General features: G+C 32.6%; 2 protein-coding genes across 3 annotated transcripts; both read right to left on the reverse strand.

Moving 5' to 3' along the window:
- Nucleotides 1-5,576: 5,576 nt before the first annotated feature.
- On the reverse strand, nt 5,577-14,947 carry LOC129286414 (uncharacterized). The gene is made up of 14 exons (XM_054922375.1): nt 13,512-14,947; nt 13,317-13,427; nt 13,061-13,236; nt 12,764-12,974; nt 12,353-12,590; nt 12,122-12,272; nt 11,745-12,041; nt 7,857-9,189; nt 7,643-7,747; nt 7,288-7,493; nt 6,978-7,188; nt 6,620-6,857; nt 6,383-6,533; nt 5,577-6,229 (listed from the first exon to the last, which is right to left on the reverse strand). Exons 1-14 carry the CDS (start codon nt 14,794-14,796, stop codon nt 5,921-5,923), a joined length of 5,022 nt encoding a protein of 1,673 aa, XP_054778350.1. The 5' UTR covers nt 14,797-14,947; the 3' UTR covers nt 5,577-5,920.
- Nucleotides 14,948-16,974: 2,027 nt separating this feature from the next.
- On the reverse strand, nt 16,975-20,554 carry LOC129286628 (G-type lectin S-receptor-like serine/threonine-protein kinase At1g11330). Of its 2 annotated transcripts, XM_054922592.1 has the most exons (7): nt 19,085-20,549; nt 18,886-18,993; nt 18,543-18,748; nt 18,224-18,434; nt 17,853-18,090; nt 17,610-17,760; nt 16,975-17,489 (listed from the first exon to the last, which is right to left on the reverse strand). In XM_054922592.1, the coding sequence occupies exons 1-7, from the start codon at nt 20,361-20,363 to the stop codon at nt 17,181-17,183; spliced, it is 2,502 nt and encodes an 833-aa protein (XP_054778567.1). In that variant the 5' UTR covers nt 20,364-20,549; the 3' UTR covers nt 16,975-17,180. The 2 variants fall into 2 exon arrangements, with proteins under 2 accessions (XP_054778567.1, XP_054778568.1); XM_054922593.1 differs by lacking the exon at nt 17,610-17,760 and having other exon boundaries at nt 17,351-17,489; nt 19,085-20,554.
- Nucleotides 20,555-21,177: the final 623 nt, after the last annotated feature.

A 21,177-nucleotide genomic window follows, 5' to 3' on the forward strand; every position in this document is an offset into this window, starting at 1 on the left:
TTCTGATAATACCAGATAATGGGTGATTTCTAAAGCATGTGTTGTTAATGATTGATAGAGCTTCCGTCGAGTCCGTGTGGACATTGACTTTGTTTAATTTCATATTCCAGCAGAGGTTGAGACCTTCAAGAATTTTCATAAGTTCAGCTGAAGTACTAGGTTGATATCCAAGGAATTTGGAGAATCCTTTAATCCAATTTCCTTTGTCATCTCTGATGATGCCACCACAAGCTGCAACTCTATTGATGTTGATTGAGCCGTCAGTGTCGAGTCTAACCCAATATTGTTGACTTACTTTATGTACAACTAGAATTTTTGTATGATTAGATAACATCACTGATATTGTCTGTTTCATACATCACCATGAAATGGTTATACCACTACATGTGAACAAATAACCTGTCTGTGATCTACCAACATAAAGATTAGACAAAAATCCAACATTTACATAACAAATAAGGTCAGCTTTAGGTACTTTGGAATAAAATAATCCTATATCCATATTACCCCTAAGATAATGAAAAATGTGCTTAACACTATTCTAATACCTTCGTGTTGGTAAAACATTATCTCTCACTAATAAGTTAATAACAAATGAGATATTAGGTCGTGTGTAACTAGTAAGATACATTAGTGCTCTAATTGCACTAAAATATAATACTTCTGAATTAAGTAGTTTTTTATTACCTTTTTAAGGTCTAAAAAGATCTTTATCTACTATCTTACAACCATTAGGCAACATAACAAATGTGATTTATCTATATAAAACAATTTTAAGACCTTTTTTGTATAAGTTTCTTAATATAAAAAAAATTTCATTGTTCATATATTCCATTTGTAAAAAAAGGCAAAATTTTATTCTTCTCAAGTCTTTCATTTCAAATTCTTTCTTTAACATATATATACTATAATAAAAATATGATAAGAGTTAGATGATATTCAATATTAAACAAGATTAAGAGGATCAAATGGTTAGAAAATAAATCAAATCATATATGAACATACAAATTACCTTGTAATGGGAAACCTTGTTGTAGAACTTTTAGATTACCAGTGCTCTCATGCCGATAATGTACTATGAAATTAAACAACTATAAAATAAATATATTGGGAGAAGAAGTAGAGACAAGAGAATGAGAGAAATTTTTATAAATTTTTATATATTTCAATACAAATTACATGCTTTATTTATAGGTATGCTTTTACAAATCAAATGTTACAGAAATAATAAAAGCAAATAAAAGGTAATCAACTCTCATGACGGTGAGATTTTCATAGTAGAAGATGAAGATGAAGAGGTAATGAAAATAGACATCCACTATCATTTTAATATTCATAACAATTATAAACTTTTATCCTGAGTTCTATATATTTTTTTTAAATAAATTGATATCATTACCAAATATACCATCAAAACTAATAAAAGTAAAATATTTAGTAAACATTGAAATGATTATTTAAAAAAATAGTATCTAAAATGTGTGAAATGTTTATTGTGAAAGAGCGAGATAATATATTTTATATTTTTGAATTAAAATTAAGAGAGAAAACTATTGAAATACTCTCTCAAATCTCATTTATAAAGCATATTATAAAAGATTCATTTAGTTTTGGCTTTTTAAATGATATTTAAAAGATATTTTTAAAATTATTTTTCATGAGAGAGAAAAAATAATATAATATTATTTTTTAAATTTATTATATGAAAACATATTTAAAATTTTACACACTTTTTTTTATTTTTTTAATATTAATATTCACGAGATTGATAGAACATAAAATATCATATGAGGAGTTTAAAATAACATAATAAAAAAGGTCCCTCCTTCTTTTATTCTTTTTGTCAAATCGGTAGATACTTTACACTGTGATAAGAAGGATAATATAATATTAAAATAAATCATCGGGCACTGTTAAAAATAGTAAAAACACTGTATAAAGAAAGTAATTCAATGCAATTTACAAATGTAAAGAAGATTATTAACCCTTAAATTAATCCTTAAATTAATCGATATGGAGCAGAAGTAGACCTAAGAGGTTCCGAAAAGGGTGGAGCAGATGTTGAAGCGGTTGATAACCTTAGCATATGATGTCAAGAAGAATTGTTGGAATCAAAGAAGAGTTGTTGGAACCATAATCAGAATCCATGTCACCATAATTAAAATCAACTTCTTACCTTGCAACGAAAAACCTTACTATTGAATCTTTAAATTATCAGAACTTTTATGTTGATAATATGTTATAAAATTAATTAATTAAAAAATAAAAATATTAAGAGAAGAAGTAGAGACAAGATAATGAGAAAATTTCTTATATATTATTGTGTCTTTTAATACAAATTACATATTCTATTTATAAATAAGATCTTACACATCAAATTTTATACAAATGATAAAGATAAATAAAAGGTAATCAACTATCATGATGATGAGAATTTTAAAAGAGAAGATGAAGATGAAGAGGTGATGAAAATGAATATCCATTATCTTTTTAATATTCACAACAATTATAAACTTTTAACCTAAACTCTATGTTTTTTTTTTATAAAAATAAATTGATATCATTACCAAATATAATATCAAAACTAACAAAAGTAAAATATTTAGTAAACATTAAAACCATAATTAAATTAAAAAATAGTATCTAAAATGTGTGAAATGTTCATGGTGAAAGAGAAAGGTAATATATTTTATTTTTCTGAATTAAAATTAAGAGAGAGAACTATTGAAATACTCTATCCGATTCTATTTATAAAACATATTTTAGAAGGTCCATCTGACTCTATTTGTAAGTTATGATGTAACTTTTTAAGTAATATTTAAAAAATATTTTTAAAATTTCTCTTCATGAAAAATAAAAATAATATGATAGCACCTTTTGAATTTATTATATATGAATATATTTAAAATTTTATATATTTTTATTTTTTTTATTTTTTTATTAATATTGATGATATTGTTGAAAGTAATTTATAAAAGAAATCAAATGAATAGTTTGAAAAAACATAATAAAAAAAGTCCTACATTTTTTTTGTCAGATCGATAGATACTTTACAATGTGATAAAAAAGATAATATAATATTTAAAATAAATCATGGGGCACTGTTGAAAAAAAGTAAAGATACTGCAGAAAGAACAGTAATTCAATGCAATTTACAAAAGTAAAGATTATTAACCCTTAAATTAATCGATGTAGAGGATTAGTAGACATGAGGTTCCGAAAAAGGGTGGAGCAGATGTTGAAGCGGTTGATGACCTATGAGGGCCCGCTTGGGAGGCCCACCGGTGACGGAACCACCAGAGGAGCCGTAGAGGCCGCCGAGCAAAACGGTGATTCATCAGATTAGCGGCATTGGCAAAATCTTCAAGGTTCCCCCCCCCTCCGGCAATCATATTCAGCACGAAGCACTCTGAGGCCGCTGCCGCTATCCCTATCCACGAAGGAACCAAGAGAGCCACCAAGAATGCTAGCATTGATGGGCCGATGATGCTCATCGTCCTCGTGGAATAGAGATTTTAAACCCAAGAGCACCGCCAATAGGTATTGTCTCTTCCCTTGGCTTGGCTTGTGGAATTTCATAGTCTGTCTCGGATTGAATAATGGATCCATCCTTCTTTCTGTTAGTGATTTTACTGAGTTTAGCAGCTAATTGAAACCATGGCTAGAAACTGACTCATGTTTATATGCATATTAAAATATTCTAGAAAATGGCAATGTTTATTAGTAGAGACTACTACCGATTTGCCGCTAAGTACGGCAACTAACGAATTGGCTGTTGAACGTAACAGCATGTGCAGCCTCACTAGCAGCAACCATCTTCTAAAGAACATAGCTTATTGAAGTACATCATAACAATTAACGTGGACCGAACACATGAATAAACTATGATACAATTTCTTCAGATTCAAAAGATTTCACCGATGACCTTTCAAAGTTACATGTTGCTTCCTTAATCTAGCTGTATTCATGGCTGACCTCAATGCAAAGTGCAAACACTCCTGTCATGCACATAACATGGATTTCTAAAGTCATCTGATTCAGTCACCTCAATGAAAATTAAGATTTGGGTATAAAGAAGCTGATCATCTATCACAGAGCATACCAATTAGCCTCAGGTTCTGCTGCTGGCTTGCTTCATTCATTGATAATGGATGTTAGTGGGAAGAAAAGAGCTGCTGCACCTCGTTAAGGGAAGAAGAACCGTTCTGTACGTGGATGTGCCTGTTTGGTGGTGTCGAAGCACAGACTAGAAGAGTAAAAGAGAACAAATATATATATTTATATGTGAAAAGTAAGTAACAATCGAGTGTTTTTACTGAATCCTGTAAAAAAAAAAAATCATTGTAATTATCAGAAATTGAAGTAGGAAATGGGTTTAGGAATTCTGCGAAGGATAACCATTAACCTGTTCTACTATTATTATCAGACTGTGCAAGCATTACTTCATGTGATAGCATCTTGTTCATGTTACTATTATTACAGTTATTTTTTGTCCTCCTTCTTTTTTGGTTTGATTGGTTCCGCTTAGGACTTTTAAAAATGCCTCTTCATTCAATAAAACAGTTAAAGCAGATAAAAACTAGCTTATTCTGCAAATATAGTTATTCTATATTGCATTATCAAGTTGATTCTCTTTTAGATGCATTTGAGATGTCTTGTGCACATTACTATTTGACAAAAACATGGGATCCAGTTCCTTTGCTCCTGATAAAAGGAGCAGAGAGAAACCATAACCAATCTTATGTGGTATGTGTTGCTTCCTTTCATGCACTTTAAGCCATTAATTTAAACCAATTTGGCCTTTCCTTGAAAATTAAGTGTGTTGGAATGTCGCCTTTATCAATTGCAAGAGAACTTGGAATGGCAAAAAAGAGATGAAATGTTCGTTGTTTTCTTAGAGTGTAGCAGTGGATGTTTTATCACTTTCCGTAAAAGCTTCTCATTGTTTCTTTACGTAAAACTACATTCTTTGATCTATTTATTTTTATTTTATTTTTAAACTGTCAATGCATTGGCAAAAAAATTCTCACTGCAAAGATTTGGAATACTCATTTTGACTTGGTACCAAAGACTTCTAAAACAGCTGAACCAATTTTTCCCATAATATTGTACAAGAACTTTTGAATCTTCTTATTTCTTCAACCAAAATTTTAGAGCGTGATTTTTTTTAATCCCAGTCTTTTAAACGACGTATAAATGATAGATTTTTGATACATACCTTGTCAGAGGTATGATGTTATTTGAATTTCCTTGTCCCGCATGATTACAAATAGAGTTACTAGAGAAAGTATTTCTTCTATTTTTCTTGTCACAGCAGAAAAGCATTAATATTAGAGAAGAGTTTTTGGGCTTGCTTGGTTTTGTTCTCATTTTTTTTTTTAAAAAACTATTTTGTAAACCAATTTTCAAAAATTGTCTTTCAAAACAAAACAAAATGAAAATCTATTTTGTTAATTTGAAAATAATTTTAGAACCAATAGTGATGGCCTCCAGTATCTTTTAAGATTAAATACTCAAAGTCTTCTCTTATCTTTCAATAGTAACTTGTTTTTTAACTAAGCGATATCATGTTCCTGTTGAGTTTTGAAAGCATAGATCTCTTGCACAAAACGAATTGTGTAGCTTTACACATCTGATTTCTCTGTCGCAGAATTGCATCTTGCAGAAAGATATAGCTATTAGCCACTTTATTTGGCATAATTGATCTGCAAAGGATAACTTACCATGTTTCCACATAAACATTACAAGTCACGAGTAGGAGAAACTTATTTTTCTGTAATATTATAGCCATGAAAATAATTCTAGCTATCTGCCATCTATCTCTAAATTATCTGCCATCATGAAAATAGTTATGCATTGTCCAAATAATTCAAGAATAAAAATAATTCTAAATTATTTCATTGAAAATGTGGTATTCTAGCTATCTGCCATCTATCTCTGTAATGCTAACACTATTGTTTGAAAACAATGTTTGACTTTCTTCACTGGATGCTGAACACGTCAAACTCTGCCACTGGATGAATGCAGGTTGATTTGGAGGAGGAAGATTTATAATCTCACTGTTAAGCATAGAAACCACAATGCTCATACTTGGCCTTTCTCTTGCAAGGTCTTGCACACATAAGAGCCCTATGTGTATGCATCTCAAAATATCCTTCTCCAGGTTGGTATCATATATTCTAGGATCTATTAGTAACGCAGTATTCTCTTCATTCCAAAATTTCCATGTCTAAAACCAAAAAAAAAAAAAAAAATAGCAGCATTAAAAACTAAAACTAAGTAAGAATGAAAAATAAGGCAGTACTTCTGTTAAAAAAAAGAAAAAGAAAAATAAAGCAATACAGTTGAGTTTTGAGAAGGACAATGGACTATCAAGACTTACAAGTCCTAGAAGGCTGAGAGAACCCTCATTGTTAGAAGGGCTTGAGTTTCTTCTTCCGCTTACAATCTCTAGTAGTAAAACTCCAAAACTAAACACATCGGATTTCTCTGAAAACAATCCTTCTATTGCATATTCAGGAGACATATAACCGCTACATGATTGAACAAAACAATTAATTTTTGGAGTACTAACTTCTTTTTCTGTTACCATATTATTGTATAATGACTTAAAACTTACTAGGTTCCAACAACTCTTCTCGTGTTAGCTTGATCTTCACTCCCTTGGAAAATTCTTGCCATACCAAAATCTGATATTTTTGGATTCAAGTTCTCATCCAGCAATATGTTGCTTGCCTTTAGGTCTCTATGTATAATTTTTAGTCTAGAATCTCGATGAAGATAAAGTACTCCTCGAGCTACCCCTTCAATTATGTCAAAGCGCTCTCTCCAATCTAGGATTTCATGGTTCAGTGGATCTATGAAAGCAAAGAAAAGGGATATAATAGTTGTGAACATGTATATGCTAAGTAAAGAAAAAGCTATAGGTTTATTAATGCATATGACATGACAAGGAAAAAGGGGTTAAAAGAACAAACCAAAAATAAATGCATCTAAACTTTTATTTGGCATATACTCGTAGATTAACATCTTCTCTCCTCCTTCGACACAGCAGCCAATAAGTTTTACAAGATTACGGTGTTGAAGCTTGGAAATGACAATGACTTCATTCATAAATTCCTCTAGTCCCTGTCCAGATGCTCTAGAAAGTCTTTTAACTGCTACAGTCTGACCATCTTGCAATATTCCCTTGATGAAAATACCAGGTACAATAATTACACCCCGTGACAGAAAAATAATTATATGCATTGACTTTAAAATTGTTTAAATTAGCAGGGATTGATGTACCTTGTACACGGGACCAAAGCCACCCTGCCCAAGCTTATTAGAGAGGTCAAAATTGTTTGTAGCAGTTGCAACCTTTTCAAGACCATATGCCAATACCTCTGGTTGTCTAACATGTGACAATTCTTCAATAATGCTGTCTTGTGTTTTCTCTGAATATTCTTTACCTTTCTTTAATCGGAAGAACCATTTGTTCTTCCATTTTCTCTCTGATGTGAAACAATGAATCGATTTTAGGAAGAGAGAAGAACATAGAAATACTCCATGGAATAAGGAAGTATCACGAATCACCAAACAACAATATAATAATGTGAAGATTGCATTTAAATTTATTGAGATGATATAAATGGTAATCTACCTGAGTGTTTCACTATTTTCCATAAAACATATGCACCAAAAGCAATGATAAGTGTTCCTATTATTACTGAAACCATAATGATCTTTCTCGCATCTCTCCCCTTTTCTGCATTTCAGAGAAAATAAAGATAGTTGTAACCAGTCAAAATCTATAAATAGGAAAATGTTAAAGAGCTGGATTTTTAATATTTGACAGAATAAAAAGTTTAACGTACCAAGATCTGAATAGGCTAGACGAACATATAGATCAAGTCCTCCTGTTGAGAACTGTTGTACATCAATTAGGTTTCCTTTCCAAGACATGCAACCTATCTCAGGGCTGAATGAGTAAGCTGCACAAGTACAATTCTCCAAGCACTGGCTTCTGCAGGTCTCCTCTGGAGCAGAAGACCTTTCTCCAAAGTCTGGCACTTTAACCATCTGCAACTTCAAAAATCCATCTTGTTTGCCTTGTGCACTTTGATTTTTCAACTTCTCACACTGCAAAGTTGTCTTCCTAACGCAACCATTAGTCCAGTTTTGCATATCCCATTCCATTCTGTTGCTTGGTTCAAACCCTCTCAAACAGTTGCATATAGGTGAACTATTTGAGTTGCAACTTCCAAATGCTCCACATAAACCATAAATATCACATTCTGAAGTTTGAATACTAAAGTTCTGATGTGGTTGTATTGTGTCACTAAGCCAATCTTTTTGATATAATACACCTCGAAAGTTCAAGACAAAGAATGTGTAGTCTGTCACATTAGAATAACTAAAATCCAAATAAACAGTTCCTTCCACATCGTCATTGATGATACGAAACCCTTGAAGATAATAGGCATTCATATAGTATATACCAGTAAAGATCCTATCATTCCATGGACCGCTGCGCCAATATGGGCGAGATCCATTCCAGATGAATATTTCAGGTATATCTGGATGTTCAAGTGTGGCAAAGAAGTTTCCATTGGATGGATCTGACAAACTTTTCCATGATGTGACTCTTAGTTTCTCACCTGTTCTTTTGTTGCTTGTAAGTTTCATTTGGGGGAGGAATGAATCAGAAGGATGTTCAAAACTTTGCCATAAGATGTTTTCTGCAGAATCTTGTAGGACAAGATTTCCAGAACCTTGAAGCCGACACGTTGTAGTGACTGTAATATTTGACACATTTGATGACCAAATGATGTGGTTTTGCCCATTTAATATGACAAGATTGCCATCCTCAGATATTGCAATAGTCCCAGAAGAATCCTTCAATGGTTGGTTTCTATTGGCTACCCATATGATATTGGACTGGGACTTGTACCAAATTCCTACATGGCGATTTGTAGAGTTTTCAGGACTGAAAAATCCCAACGTAAAGAAACTCCCATTGGAACTAACAGTTTCAGGATCCTTAATGTGCTGTGATAACTTGATGGTGTCTTTGGAACTGCAGATTTCAAAAGAAGAGCAAACAAGTATGACCATGACAGAGAATAGGATTGTATGTCTGCCAAAGAATCCCATTTCTGAGATGAAGAGTCCTTGAGATGCACGTTGAAGAAGGATGACTGAGACTTGCTTTCATTGTCTTGCTCTCCCAGATAATTGTGCAAATTCTATCATCTCAAACGTGGACGCCAATTTTGATTCTTATTGATTGGTTTTCACATTTACTAGCCAAAAGTCCATTTACTAAACCCACTTTCACTAATTAGTCATTACACATGAATGTATATACAAATAATACATTTTTTATTATATATATTACTCAATATATCATATTTTATATTGCTGGTAAGAAAATTCATATTTTATATAATTTATACAATTTTTCTAATAAATTAAGTTTTACATAGCAAAATTATATATCATAAAATCCACACACACACACACACACATATATATTTAAAAACACTTTTCATTATGCGTTGTCCAGATAATTTTTAGTTTATTAAATTAACTTTTTAAAATTGAATTTAAATATAAATCTCGTTATAATAATTAATTTTCATTACATTGACTTTTTGCAAATAAATTTTTGACAAATAGATTTTTACTAAAATAAAAACCAAGCGCACCCTTAGCTTCCCCTTCTTGTTTATTATCATTGTTTCTAATTAAATATGCACTCTCTTTTGTCCTCATTATAGGGCATCTTTTAGAAGAATTTTTTTATCTTTAATATAAGAGATATGGAAGGTTATTTATTATTATTTTTCAATTTTACTTCTGTTATAAATTTAATTTTATACTGTCACTTAATGAGTTAACTAATATTCATTGATTTTAGTGAATTAGTTAAAAATGTCTTATAATAGAAATGGAGGGAGTATTTGTTGTCATATAATAACTTTTAGTCATATCATATATGCAAATTGTTCTTAGTAAACGGTTGACATGCAGCACGTCTGAGGTAGTTTGTTTTTTTGGCCAAACATGAAGTAGTCATTGAATACTGAATTTTTAATGTCATATACTAAATGCCCAAAAATTGAGATAGGAACTTTTCAACTCAGTTGGGTCTAAAATTCATAAAAAAGACCAGAATAATTTGACACGCAATTTTTTGTTGACCATTATGTGTGGGTGTGGTTGGTCATAGTTCATCCAGAAACTTGATGCGAGTAAATACTCTAAAATTGAAATTCATGAATTTATGTGAAGTTGGTTTTATGTTTTTCTTATTTTATTAATTTTTTTATAAGACATACAATTTTCTCTTTCTGCTTTGAAAAGATAATATTCAAAGATACTTTGTTAGCAGTTAGCCCAAAACACGGCTCAAGGTCAACAGTATTGGTTCCCTTTGAGGCCCAAGGAAGCAGAAGCGAAACGTCTCTTGCGAACGACAAACTTGGCAAGTAAGTTACGAGGAAAGTAGTTTGGTATGTAATTTTTCAAAATTCGATTTTTATATACATATTAGTATTTTCTATATCTTGAATAATTAGAAAAGTTGAAAGTAATAATATAGAAATTAATGCTTTTGCATTTCTGACAAAATGGAATTTCCAATATTCGGATCCACATTTTCCGCTGCTTTTTATCAGAGATCTTATAAAAATGGAAGATTTGGACCATTAGCATGTATCTGTATCTATTAATGTTTTTTTAATTTAAAAAGAAATATCTCGTAATATAAAAATAATAATATGGTGCTAAACCTTTTAGAATTGGCGACTATAGGAAAAAAAATAAAGAATAAAATATATACAAGCTAGATTTATAAAATTTAAACCATGCAAATTAAATATGGTTTGTGATTTTTTTTCTTGCAATATTGTTTACATTTGTTAGTGTGGCAGCATGGGCATCCGTTGTTTAATATTATTTTTTAATGCTATTATTGCTGCTTGAAAATAAATTTTCCTCCTATGAAACAAAAAGAGTAAAGCACGCACTTGAACTAAAATAATAGTCACTATCTGAAGCTGCGCTGCTGCTTCCTTTCCAGATACGTGTTCTATGCTAAACAAATTTTTTTTATAAGTTAAAAAAAAAAAAACTTTTGAAACCTGCCATTTATTTTATTTTTTTCATTCTACAACTGACTTTGAATCTTCTCATGCACAGGTCAATTGATAATGAAGTGAAATCTGTTTTCAACAATTTGAGTTAGTAAGTTATTAATTGTAAGTAATCATAGTTCTCTTATCTTCCTTTCTTTGTTCCTTTACACATGTTTTGGGTTTCTTGTAATATTCCAAGTCTTTCTGACAGAATATCAAAGCCAACGAAACAAAAGCTTCTATGCCCCACGAAGAAAGCAACTTGCCTTTTTTCTTGGCACAAATATTTACCCGACAAGAAAACCATGATATTATACTCAGGTGATTTCAGAATAGTTCCCCCCCCCCCTAAAAAGATTTCAGAATAGTTTCTTTGCCTCGTAGAAGGTAAAAAATGATCAAATCGAAAGTCTATTCAACAGTAGCTTAACTTTACAATTTGTTTAAGATATAAAATAATTTCTTGCCTGCCATGTCAGCAAAAAAATCTAAGCATAGAAAGTGTTGGGAAGAAATATTAGATTCAAGTAATGAAATTATCATCCATGATAGGTAACTAAATCCTAGTGAAGTTTAACAATCGCTTCCCATTATATGTAATACCAAGTATTATCATCTCCCAATTATTTCAGTGATGCTGACAAAGTTAGCAGAGTGCGAAGTCTCTGTTTCTGAAGTGGACTTTGAAGTAAATCCCATCTCATTTAGTACATATGAAGGTTGCCTTGCAGCTGGAAGATTGACAATCTCACTGTTAAGCATAGACACTACATTGTCCATAGTTGGCCGCTCTTTCACTAGTTCTTGCACACAAAGAAGTCCTATATGTATACACCGCAACATTTCATCACAAGAACCTTGATAGAATATTTCGGAATCTATAAAGGGCACAAGGTTATCTTCATTCCAAAGCTTCCATACCTGAAAATATAAAAAAAAAAAAAAAATTCAAGCATGAAACTACTTAGTTTATGTCAATAACAAGTATTGAAGATACTTACATATCCTAAAAGAGTTTGAGATCCCTCCATGTTATGCAATCTAGAGTTGCTTCTTCCACTAACAATCTCGAGCAATAAAACTCCAAAACTAAATACGTCTGATTTTTCAGAAAATTGTCCTTGCATTGCGTATTCAGGAGATATATAGCCACTACATTAAAAAGTTACCCTGTTAGCTTGCATTGTCATAGGCATGATGATTTAATAATCAAGAAAATAAGACATACTTACAATGTACCAACCACTTTTCTAGTACTAGCTTGATCTTCATTGCTTCTAAATATCCTAGCCATTCCAAAGTCTGATATTTTTGGATTTAATTCTTCATCCAACAAGATGTTACTAACCTTTAAATCTCTATGTATGATTTTTATTCTAGAATCTCTATGGAGATAAAGCAAACCTCGAGAGATTCCTTCAATAATTTTAAAACGCTTTTGCCAATCCAACTGTTTCTTTTTAATTGGATCTGCAACAAAAGAACATATTAGGTAACAGAGAGTAAGTGTGTTGTTAAGGGAATCCAACGTTACCTACGTTAGCAAGTCATTGAATATTGAGAAGAGGAGGATTTTTTTTCCCCCAAGTTATAGTAGAGTTGAAAAGCAAGATGAACTGTCATAAAAAAGAGGATGAACTAACCAAATAGAATTGTATCCAAACTCTTGTTTTGCATGTACTCATAGATTAACATTCTTTCATCTTGCTGAATGCAACAACCTAAAAGTCTTACTAGATTGCGGTGTTGAAGCTTTGAAATCACTATAACCTCATTCATGAATTCTTCTTGCCCTTGTCTTGATGCTTTTGAAAGTCTTTTGATTGCAATTAGCTGTCCATCTTTCAGTTGTCCCTTTAAGAGATGGTGTAAAACAGAAAATAGCTAATGAAATGACTTATTTAAAAAACGATTCACTACACAAGAAAGAAACAAATTACCTTGTACACTGAACCAAAACCTCCCCGTCCAAGCATGTTTGTTGAATGGAAGTTGTTTGTAGCAGTTGCAAGCTCTTCAAAATCAAAATGTAGAAGTTCATCGTCCATTTTGATTTCTTTGTGTTGACTAATCATTCTTTGAGACTGACTATGTGAACCAGTCCCACCTACACTTTCTTTGGTCCAAAAATGTATCTCATTTTCAGCAAGGGAAATAAATCTAATCTTCACATCTTAAAATGAGCTATTACAATACCTGCATGTTTAGGGGTCAGTTTCCATAGGAGATATGCACATGCAGTTAAAGCAATAATTCCTATTGTCACTGTAATTACAATGATGATTCTTCTTTTGTGCGAATGTGTTTCTGCAATACATAACAAAATGTCAAGCCGCTTAGGAGAAATCTTTCTAATTTGATGAAACATAAGATTTCAAACATAAAAGGTACCAAGTTCTGATGAAGGCACACGAATGTAAAGATCAACCCCTCCACTTGAGAATCTTTCTAGGTCAATCAAGTCCCCACTCCAATGCATGCATCCAATGCCATTCAAATCAAATGCATATGCCACACAAGAGCAATTATTCAAGCACTGTGTTCTGCAATCATCTTCTGTAACAGTTATTGACCTCACCAAAAAGTCTGGCGCTTTCATGTTCTCAAGTTTCACAAACCCATCCCTTTGGTCTCTGTCAGTTCTATTTGTAAATCCCTCGCATTGCAATGGCTCCTTCCTCACACACCCACTCGTCCAATTTTGCCTGTTCCATTCATCTAACTTCTTTGGTTCATACCCATTCAAACAGTTACAGATTGGTGAACTTCGTAAATCACAGCTTCCAAAAGCCCCACATTTGCCGTAGAAATCACAGTAAGTGTAATTCACCACCTCCCTCAAGACTTCCCTCTTGTTGTTCCACATTGCTACCCAAAGTTGGCCTTGTGGATTCAGGCCAAGCATCGCAAAATCGGAATCATTTGCAAATTCAAAAGTCACATAAAGTGTTCCATCAGGATCATTTCTTACGTACCATCCATAAAGATACCCAGAAGATAGCTTCATAGGCCTCCCTATAAATATCCTTCCATTCCATGGACCAGTTCGAGCATACGGCTGAGTTCCATTAAACCAGGCAAAAATGTCAGGAGCATCTGGGCGTTCAAGGGAAACAGAGTAGTATCCTGTAGATGGATCAGAAAGACTTCTCCATGATGTAAATTTCACCTTCTCTCCTGTTATTTTGTTGATACTGAGCTTCATCTTGGGTAAAAATACATTTGAAGGATCTTGGAAACTCTCCCAAATAGTTTCTCCTGTGTTATTATCAGAGAGGACTAGATTCCCAGTGTTCAGAAGTTTTGCAGTTGAATTAGTTGCAATATTTGAGACATTTGTAGACCAAATACTCACGTTCTGTTTGCCCAAAACCACAAGATTCCCATCCTTAGAGATTGTGATAAACCCAAAAGTATCAAATAATGGTTGATTTTTGTTGGCTACCCAGATGATGTCAGATTCAGAAAGATACCAGATTCCTACATAGCGGTTTGTGGAATTTTGAGGGCTGAAGAAGCCAAGCTTGAAGTCACTGCTATTGGAGCTCACTGTTTCATGGTCTCTGATGAATTGACCTGAGGTGATAGTGTCCATTGCAGATCTCATACCCAAATGGAAATTGAAAAGTAAAAGCAAAATCTTTATCAAATTGTGAATTTTCATTGTGAATCCCATAGCTCTAGTGAAAAAGATGAGAAGATACCCTTTTTGACATAAAATTGAATCTTCTGATCTGTGCCTGTTTTATGGACTCACTTTGTAATGATGAACATGATACAACTTCGATTATGAATTTGAAAGTACTCTCTTCATAGTGACTTTGTTTGTTTGTTTGTTTTTTTTTTTTGGTGGGGGCCTGATTCGTAGTCAGTAAGTTAACAGATTAGAAGTCGTCAAAAGTTGAATTATACATTTTATTATATCATAATTAGGTAGACCAGGTACCAAAGCTTTGCTCATTTATACGTTAATTATTTCAGGTTAGGTGAGGTCACTGAATCAAATGTTTTAATATTATTTTCTTGACTAGATTGGAAAGCTAATCACATATTTGGCTTCTAGGAATGATCCTGATCAATTTTGGTGCTATGTGAATAGATCATCACACTTTGGAAGAAGGAAATTACCGTTCTCTGGAATAATTAATGGAGATTAACTATTTTATTTATAAGATCAGACAGCATCATTTTTTTTTTTCATTACTAATTATTATCCTGATCAAATTTGGCTGGTAGGAGTAAAGCACGCCTCGGATTAAGAATGTTCACGCTTTTTTAATAGAAAATCCATTGAAGTTTTTTACAGCTATCGAATTACGGACTAACATGGCATTGAATTCCTCCCACCCAACCCTCCCCCCCCCCCCCAAAAAAAAAAAACAAAAAGACGAAGTGCTGTGGAGCATAAAATGTGGACAGTGAATTTTGACTGTGTCATCTGATTAGCATTCTAGTTTTCCCCTTCAATAAACAAACTAGTGTTCAAGTTTTGAATCAATTTTTTTTTTTTAAGATTCCATCTCAGTTTCAAACACCCTTACAATTTATTTAATATATATTCAAACTAAATTCGTATTAGAAAATAAACAATTGGATGATTGCTTATTTTTAAAAATGTGAGACATTGTTCATGAATGGCAACACACACACACACACAAATATTGTTATAGTTTAGTTATATATAAGATTATCCAAAAAAGTTTTATAAACGCGCATTCCAAAGAGTATTTAAGAATAATACCAGGTGTGTGTATATTTATATATATTTTGATCATCTAATATCATGTAATTTATATAACTGACCTCACTTAATGAGATGATGTTTGTTATTATGTAGTATTTTTTATCTGCCACACATTGAGTTGAGGGGGCTTAATAGGGACCTAGAATACCAGGTACATATTTAATTGAATAGTATTGTCATCATTAGATGAACTATTTGCATTTTATTTCATAATTAGATTCTACATCTTGTGCAATACATTGAAATATTAACCCTTTCTTTATTTGATTGGAGGAGAACAAAGAAGAGGGATTTGAATGAGTTCAATTTTAAAAGGATAGGACAAGTGGGTCGAGAATCTATCTATTATTATACTTGTAACTTGCGTCATTATTACTGCTTGCAATTTTTTTTTTCTTGTTTTCTCGTTTTCTTTTCCTTAAAGTTGTTTTAAAATTTTTTAAATAGTTGAGGGAAGTCGGGAGAGTGTGTGTGTGTGTGTGTGGAAAGTAACAAGCATTTTCACTGAATCCTGGAAAAAGAAAAAATTAAAATGATCAGAAATGGAAGTAGAGAATGGGTTTGTGGAAATGCTGTAAAAGAAAACATTAACCTGTTCTTCTATGGTTATCTGACCCTGCAAGAATTACTTAAGTAGTTAAGTTAAAGTAATATCATCTCTTCATATGATAGCATTCATTTGACTTTTATTACAATATTTTTTTCTACTTTTTCTTCATCCCCCGTGATTACAATTTAAGTTGCTTGAGAGATAACTTTACTGCCTCACCCCCTCTTCCCCCTACCACCCCCCCGCCCAAAAAAAAACAAAAAAGAAAAGGAAAGAAAAGAAAAGAAAAGAAGAAAACTTCCAACTTCTTTGCATTTTTAATTTTAATTCAAAAATTCAAAATTTAAAAATATTAGTTACTTAATCAATTAGAAGTTAATTAAAAGTTTGTTAATTCTATATCCACCCATAATAGTTGGCCCAGTTAATTTAAGAGTGAATAATCAAAGTCTTCTCTTATCCTCCAATATTATCTTCATGTTATTGAACTATACTGTTGAGCTTGGAAAGCAAATCTTAATTGACAGCATCGATCTCTTGTAGAAAAGATATAATTATTAGCCACTGTACTTGATGTGTCTGATCTGTAAAGAATTACTCATCATGTTTTCACATAGCAAAAACATTACAAGTCATTGAATGATAAAAGAAAAAAGAAGAAGAAAAATCCATGGGTAGGAGAAATTTCTTTTTCTGGAATATCAGAAATTGTATATGCACTCTAAAAGAAAATCTGAATTATTTCATTGAAAATGTAGTATTGTAGTTATCTTCCACATATTTCTGTAATGCTAACAGTATTGTTTGAAAACAATCCTTGACTTCCTTCATTGGATGTAGAACACAACAAACTCTGCCACTGGATGAATGCAGGTTGCTTTGGAGGAGAAAGATTTACAATCTCACTGTTAAGCATAGAAACCACAGTGCTCATGCTTGGCCTTTCTCTTGCAAGCTCTTGCACACACAAAAGCCCTATGTGTATGCACCTCAATATATCCTTCTCCAGGTTTGTATCATATATTTTAGGATCTATTAACATTGTTATATTCTCTTCATTCCATAATTTCCAGGCCTAAAACATATAATAGAAAATGTATAAATAACAGCATTGAAAACTAAAGCTAACAACAAAACAAACAATAGAGCATTGCTATTCAAGTATTGAGAAGGGCAATGGATTGTAGAGACTTACAAATCCTAAAAGGCTGAGAGTGTCCTCATTGTTATGAGGACTTGAGTTTCTTCTTCCACTTACAATCTCTAATAATAAAACTCCGAAACTAAATACATCTGACTTCTCTGAAAATAATCCTTCCATTGCATACTCAGGAGACATGTACCCGCTATATTATTGAGCAAAAAAATTAATTATTGGAGTACTGACTGACTTTTCTTATCATGTTATCATCTAATTGGATTCTGAAATAAAACTTACTAGGTTCCAACAACTCTTCTTGTATTAGCTTGATCTTCACTCCCTCCAAAAATTCTAGCCATGCCAAAATCTGATATTTTTGGATTCATGTTCTCATCCAACAATATGTTGCCTGCCTTTAGGTCTCTGTGTATAATTTTTAGCCTAGAATCTCGATGAAGATAAAGTGCTCCTCGAGCTATTCCTTCAATTATGATAAAACGCTTTCTCCAATCTAGGAGTTTTTGTTTTGATGGATCTGCAGATACAAAAGGGTGGGATATAATATTTTTGAACATGTGTATATGTGTGTGTGTGCCTATCTAAATGCAGAAAGGGCTATAGGTAGTGCATATGACATGACACGAAAATAAGGGATCAATAGAACGAACCAAAAAGAAATGTATCCAAACTTTTATTTGGCATGTACTCATAGATTAACATCTTCTCTCCTCCTTCAATGCAGCAACCGAGGAGTTTTACAAGATTACGATGTTGAAGCTTAGAAATGACAATGACCTCATTCATAAATTCTTCCAGTCCTTGTCCAGAGGCTCTAGAAAGTCTTTTAACTGCTATATTCTGACCATCTTGAAATATACCCTTAATGAAAATACCAACTGCAATAATTAGTTCATAATGACCCAAAAAAAAAAAAAAAAGCACACACAGTGACTTCTAAATTGATGAACTTAGCATGAATAAATGTACCTTGTACACTGGACCAAAGCCACCCTGCCCAAGTTTATTAGACTGGTCGAAATTGTTTGTAGCCATTGCAACCTTCTCAAAATCATATGTCAATAGGTCTGGTAGTTTGGCACGTGACAATTCTACTATATTGATGTCTTGTGCTTTCTCTGAATATTCTTCACCTTTCCTTAATCGTGAGAACCATCTATTCTTTGATTTTCTCTCTGATTTAAAACAATGAACCGATTGTAGAAAGAGTGAAGAACATGGAAATACCCCAATAACATGGATTACCAATCGACAATTTAATAATGCGAAGATTGCATTGATATTTATTGAGATGATATAACTGGTTATGTACCTGAGTGTTTCACTATCCTTTTCCATAAAACATATGCACCAAAAGCAATGATAATTGTTCCTATTATTGCTATAATGATAATGATTGTTCTCACGTGTCTCCCCTTTTCTGTATTTCAAGAGAAAACAGTGAAGGTTATAACCAATCAAAGTGTATGGATATATTTTAAAATCGCTGACAGAAGAGAAAGTTAAGATACCTAGGTCTGAATAGGCTAGACGAACATATAGATCAAGTCCTCCTATTGGGAACTGCTGTATGTCAATTAGATTTCCTTTCCAAGACATGCAACCTATTTCAGGACTGTATGAGTAAGCTACACAAGTACAGTTCTCCAAGCACTGGCTTCTGCATGTCTCCTCTGAAGAAGAAGACCTTTCTGCAAAATCTGGCACTTTAACCATCTGTAACTTCAAAAATCCATCTTCTTTGCCTTGTGCACGTCCATCCTTCACCTTCTCACACTGCAAAGTTGTCTTCCTAACACAACCATTAGTCCAGTTTTTCATATCCCATTCCATTCTACTGCTCGGTTCAAACCCTCTCAAACAGTTGCATATAGGTGAACTATTTGGGTTGCAGCTTCCAAATGATCCACATAAACCATAAATATCACATTCTGAAGTTTGAATACTATAATTCTGTTGTGGTTGAATTGTATCATTAAACCAATCTTTTTCATATAATACGCCTTGAAAATCTAAGACAAAGAGGATGAATTTTGTCACATCAGGAAAACTAAAAGACGAATAAATAGTTCCTTCCCCATCATCTATTATACGAAAACCTTTAAGATAAAAGGAATTCATATAGTATATACCAGTAAAGGTTCTACCATTCCATGGACCACTACGCCAATATGGGCGAGTTCCATTCCAGATGAATATTTCAGGAATATCTAGGCGTTCAAGTGTGATGAAGAACTTACCAATTGATGGATCTGACAAACTTGTCCATGATGTGATTCTTAGTTTCTCACCTGTTCTTTTGTTACTTGTAAGTTTCATATGTGGGAGGAATGAATCAGTAGGATGCTCGAAACTTTGCCAGAAGATGTTTTCTGCAGAGTTGTCTAGAAGGACAAGATTTCCAGAATCTAAAAGCTGACAAGTTGTGTTGACTGCAGTATTTGACACATTTGATGACCAAATGATTTGGTTTTGCCCATTTAATACCACAAGATTGCCATCCTCAAATATTTTAACAGTCCCAGATGAATCTTTCAATGGCTGGTTTCTGTTAGCTACCCATACAATATTGGATTGGGTCTTGTACCAGATTCCCACATAGCGGTTTGTAGAATTTTCAGGGGTGAAAAATCCCAATATGAACAAACTCCCGCTGGAACTAATAGTTTCAGGATCCTTGATGTATTTTGATGAAGTGATTGTGTCTTTAGCGCTGCAAAAGTAAAAACAAGAGCAACCAAATATGATCAAGATAGGGAATAGGATCGTATCTCTGCAAAAGAATCCCATTGCTAAAATGCACAGCCCTTGAGATTCGCAATCAATAAAGATGGCTAAGACTTGCTTTCATTGGTTGGCTCTTCTAGAACTTAATGGATTCTATCATCTCGAGCACACAGGCCAATTGGGAGCATAAATTAGTTCCCGGTTCTTGACATTTGAAGTAGTTTCTAATTAAATATGTATGGGGGCCAAAACAAATATGAATTGTTCTTTTTATAATAGTTGAAGTCATAGATAAAGTTTTCTTAATAAACGTTTGAAAAGGTACTTATTACTGAATTTTTAACTCATTTGCTGAGTGGCCAAAAATTTAGTTTAGACTTTCTCTCAAAGAACAATGGATGTTGTTAATCTGACACACGTGTAGACAAACAATACAACTCGAAGCTGGAAATAAACCAACGCAGACTCTGTTAACACTTGGCCCAATGAAGGCCCAAAAGACAAACTAAGCCCAACTTATCGGTCCATATGAAGGCCCAATAAAGCAGAACCAAACTTTCTTATCTGTCTGCTTTGTGAACTACAACTTGGGCTAAGACAGAAGATGCAGGAAAAATAACAGTTAGGTCTCAAAACATTAAATTAATATATATTGGATTCTTGACAAAAAGATTTACAAAATAAATTGTAAATATTAATTCAAATAATTATAAATAAAAATTTTTGTTATAATTTAAGAATTACATTTGATGCTCAAATATTTATTTGTAATTGAAACTTCTTAATTTATAATTATTTAGATTGATTTTTTCAACTAATTTTTCAATTTTTTTTTTTGACAATTTAACTATCATTAATTTAGTGTTTTGGTACTTAG

The sequence above is a fragment of the Prosopis cineraria genome, unplaced genomic scaffold (assembly GCF_029017545.1).
Source record: "Prosopis cineraria cultivar Desert tree isolate PC_DT_omini unplaced genomic scaffold, ASM2901754v1 PC11, whole genome shotgun sequence".
In the NCBI taxonomy this organism is placed as follows: domain Eukaryota; kingdom Viridiplantae; phylum Streptophyta; class Magnoliopsida; order Fabales; family Fabaceae; genus Prosopis; species Prosopis cineraria.

What these genes read in the sequence shown, in the direction of transcription:
- LOC129286414 (XM_054922375.1), bottom strand. Translation starts at nt 14,796, where the DNA reads ATGGGATTCACAATGAAAATTCACAATTTGATAAAGATTTTGCTTTTA. An exon ending in AGAAAAGTGGTTGGTACATT is followed by an intron (nt 12,273 to 12,352) that starts GTAAGTATGTCT and finishes TTTTTAATGTAG; the next exon opens with TGGCTATATATCTCCTGAAT. An exon ending in TTTAGATGCATTTATTTTTG is followed by an intron (nt 6,858 to 6,977) that starts GTTTGTTCTTTT and finishes TTGCTTTCATAG; the next exon opens with ATCCACTGAACCATGAAATC.
- LOC129286628 (XM_054922592.1), bottom strand. Translation starts at nt 20,363, where the DNA reads ATGGGATTCTTTTGCAGAGATACGATCCTATTCCCTATCTTGATCATA. An exon ending in GCTTTGGTCCAGTGTACAAG is followed by an intron (nt 18,435 to 18,542) that starts GTACATTTATTC and finishes ATTTTCATTAAG; the next exon opens with GGTATATTTCAAGATGGTCA. An exon ending in CTCTCAGCCTTTTAGGATTT is followed by an intron (nt 17,490 to 17,609) that starts GTAAGTCTCTAC and finishes TATATGTTTTAG; the next exon opens with GCCTGGAAATTATGGAATGA.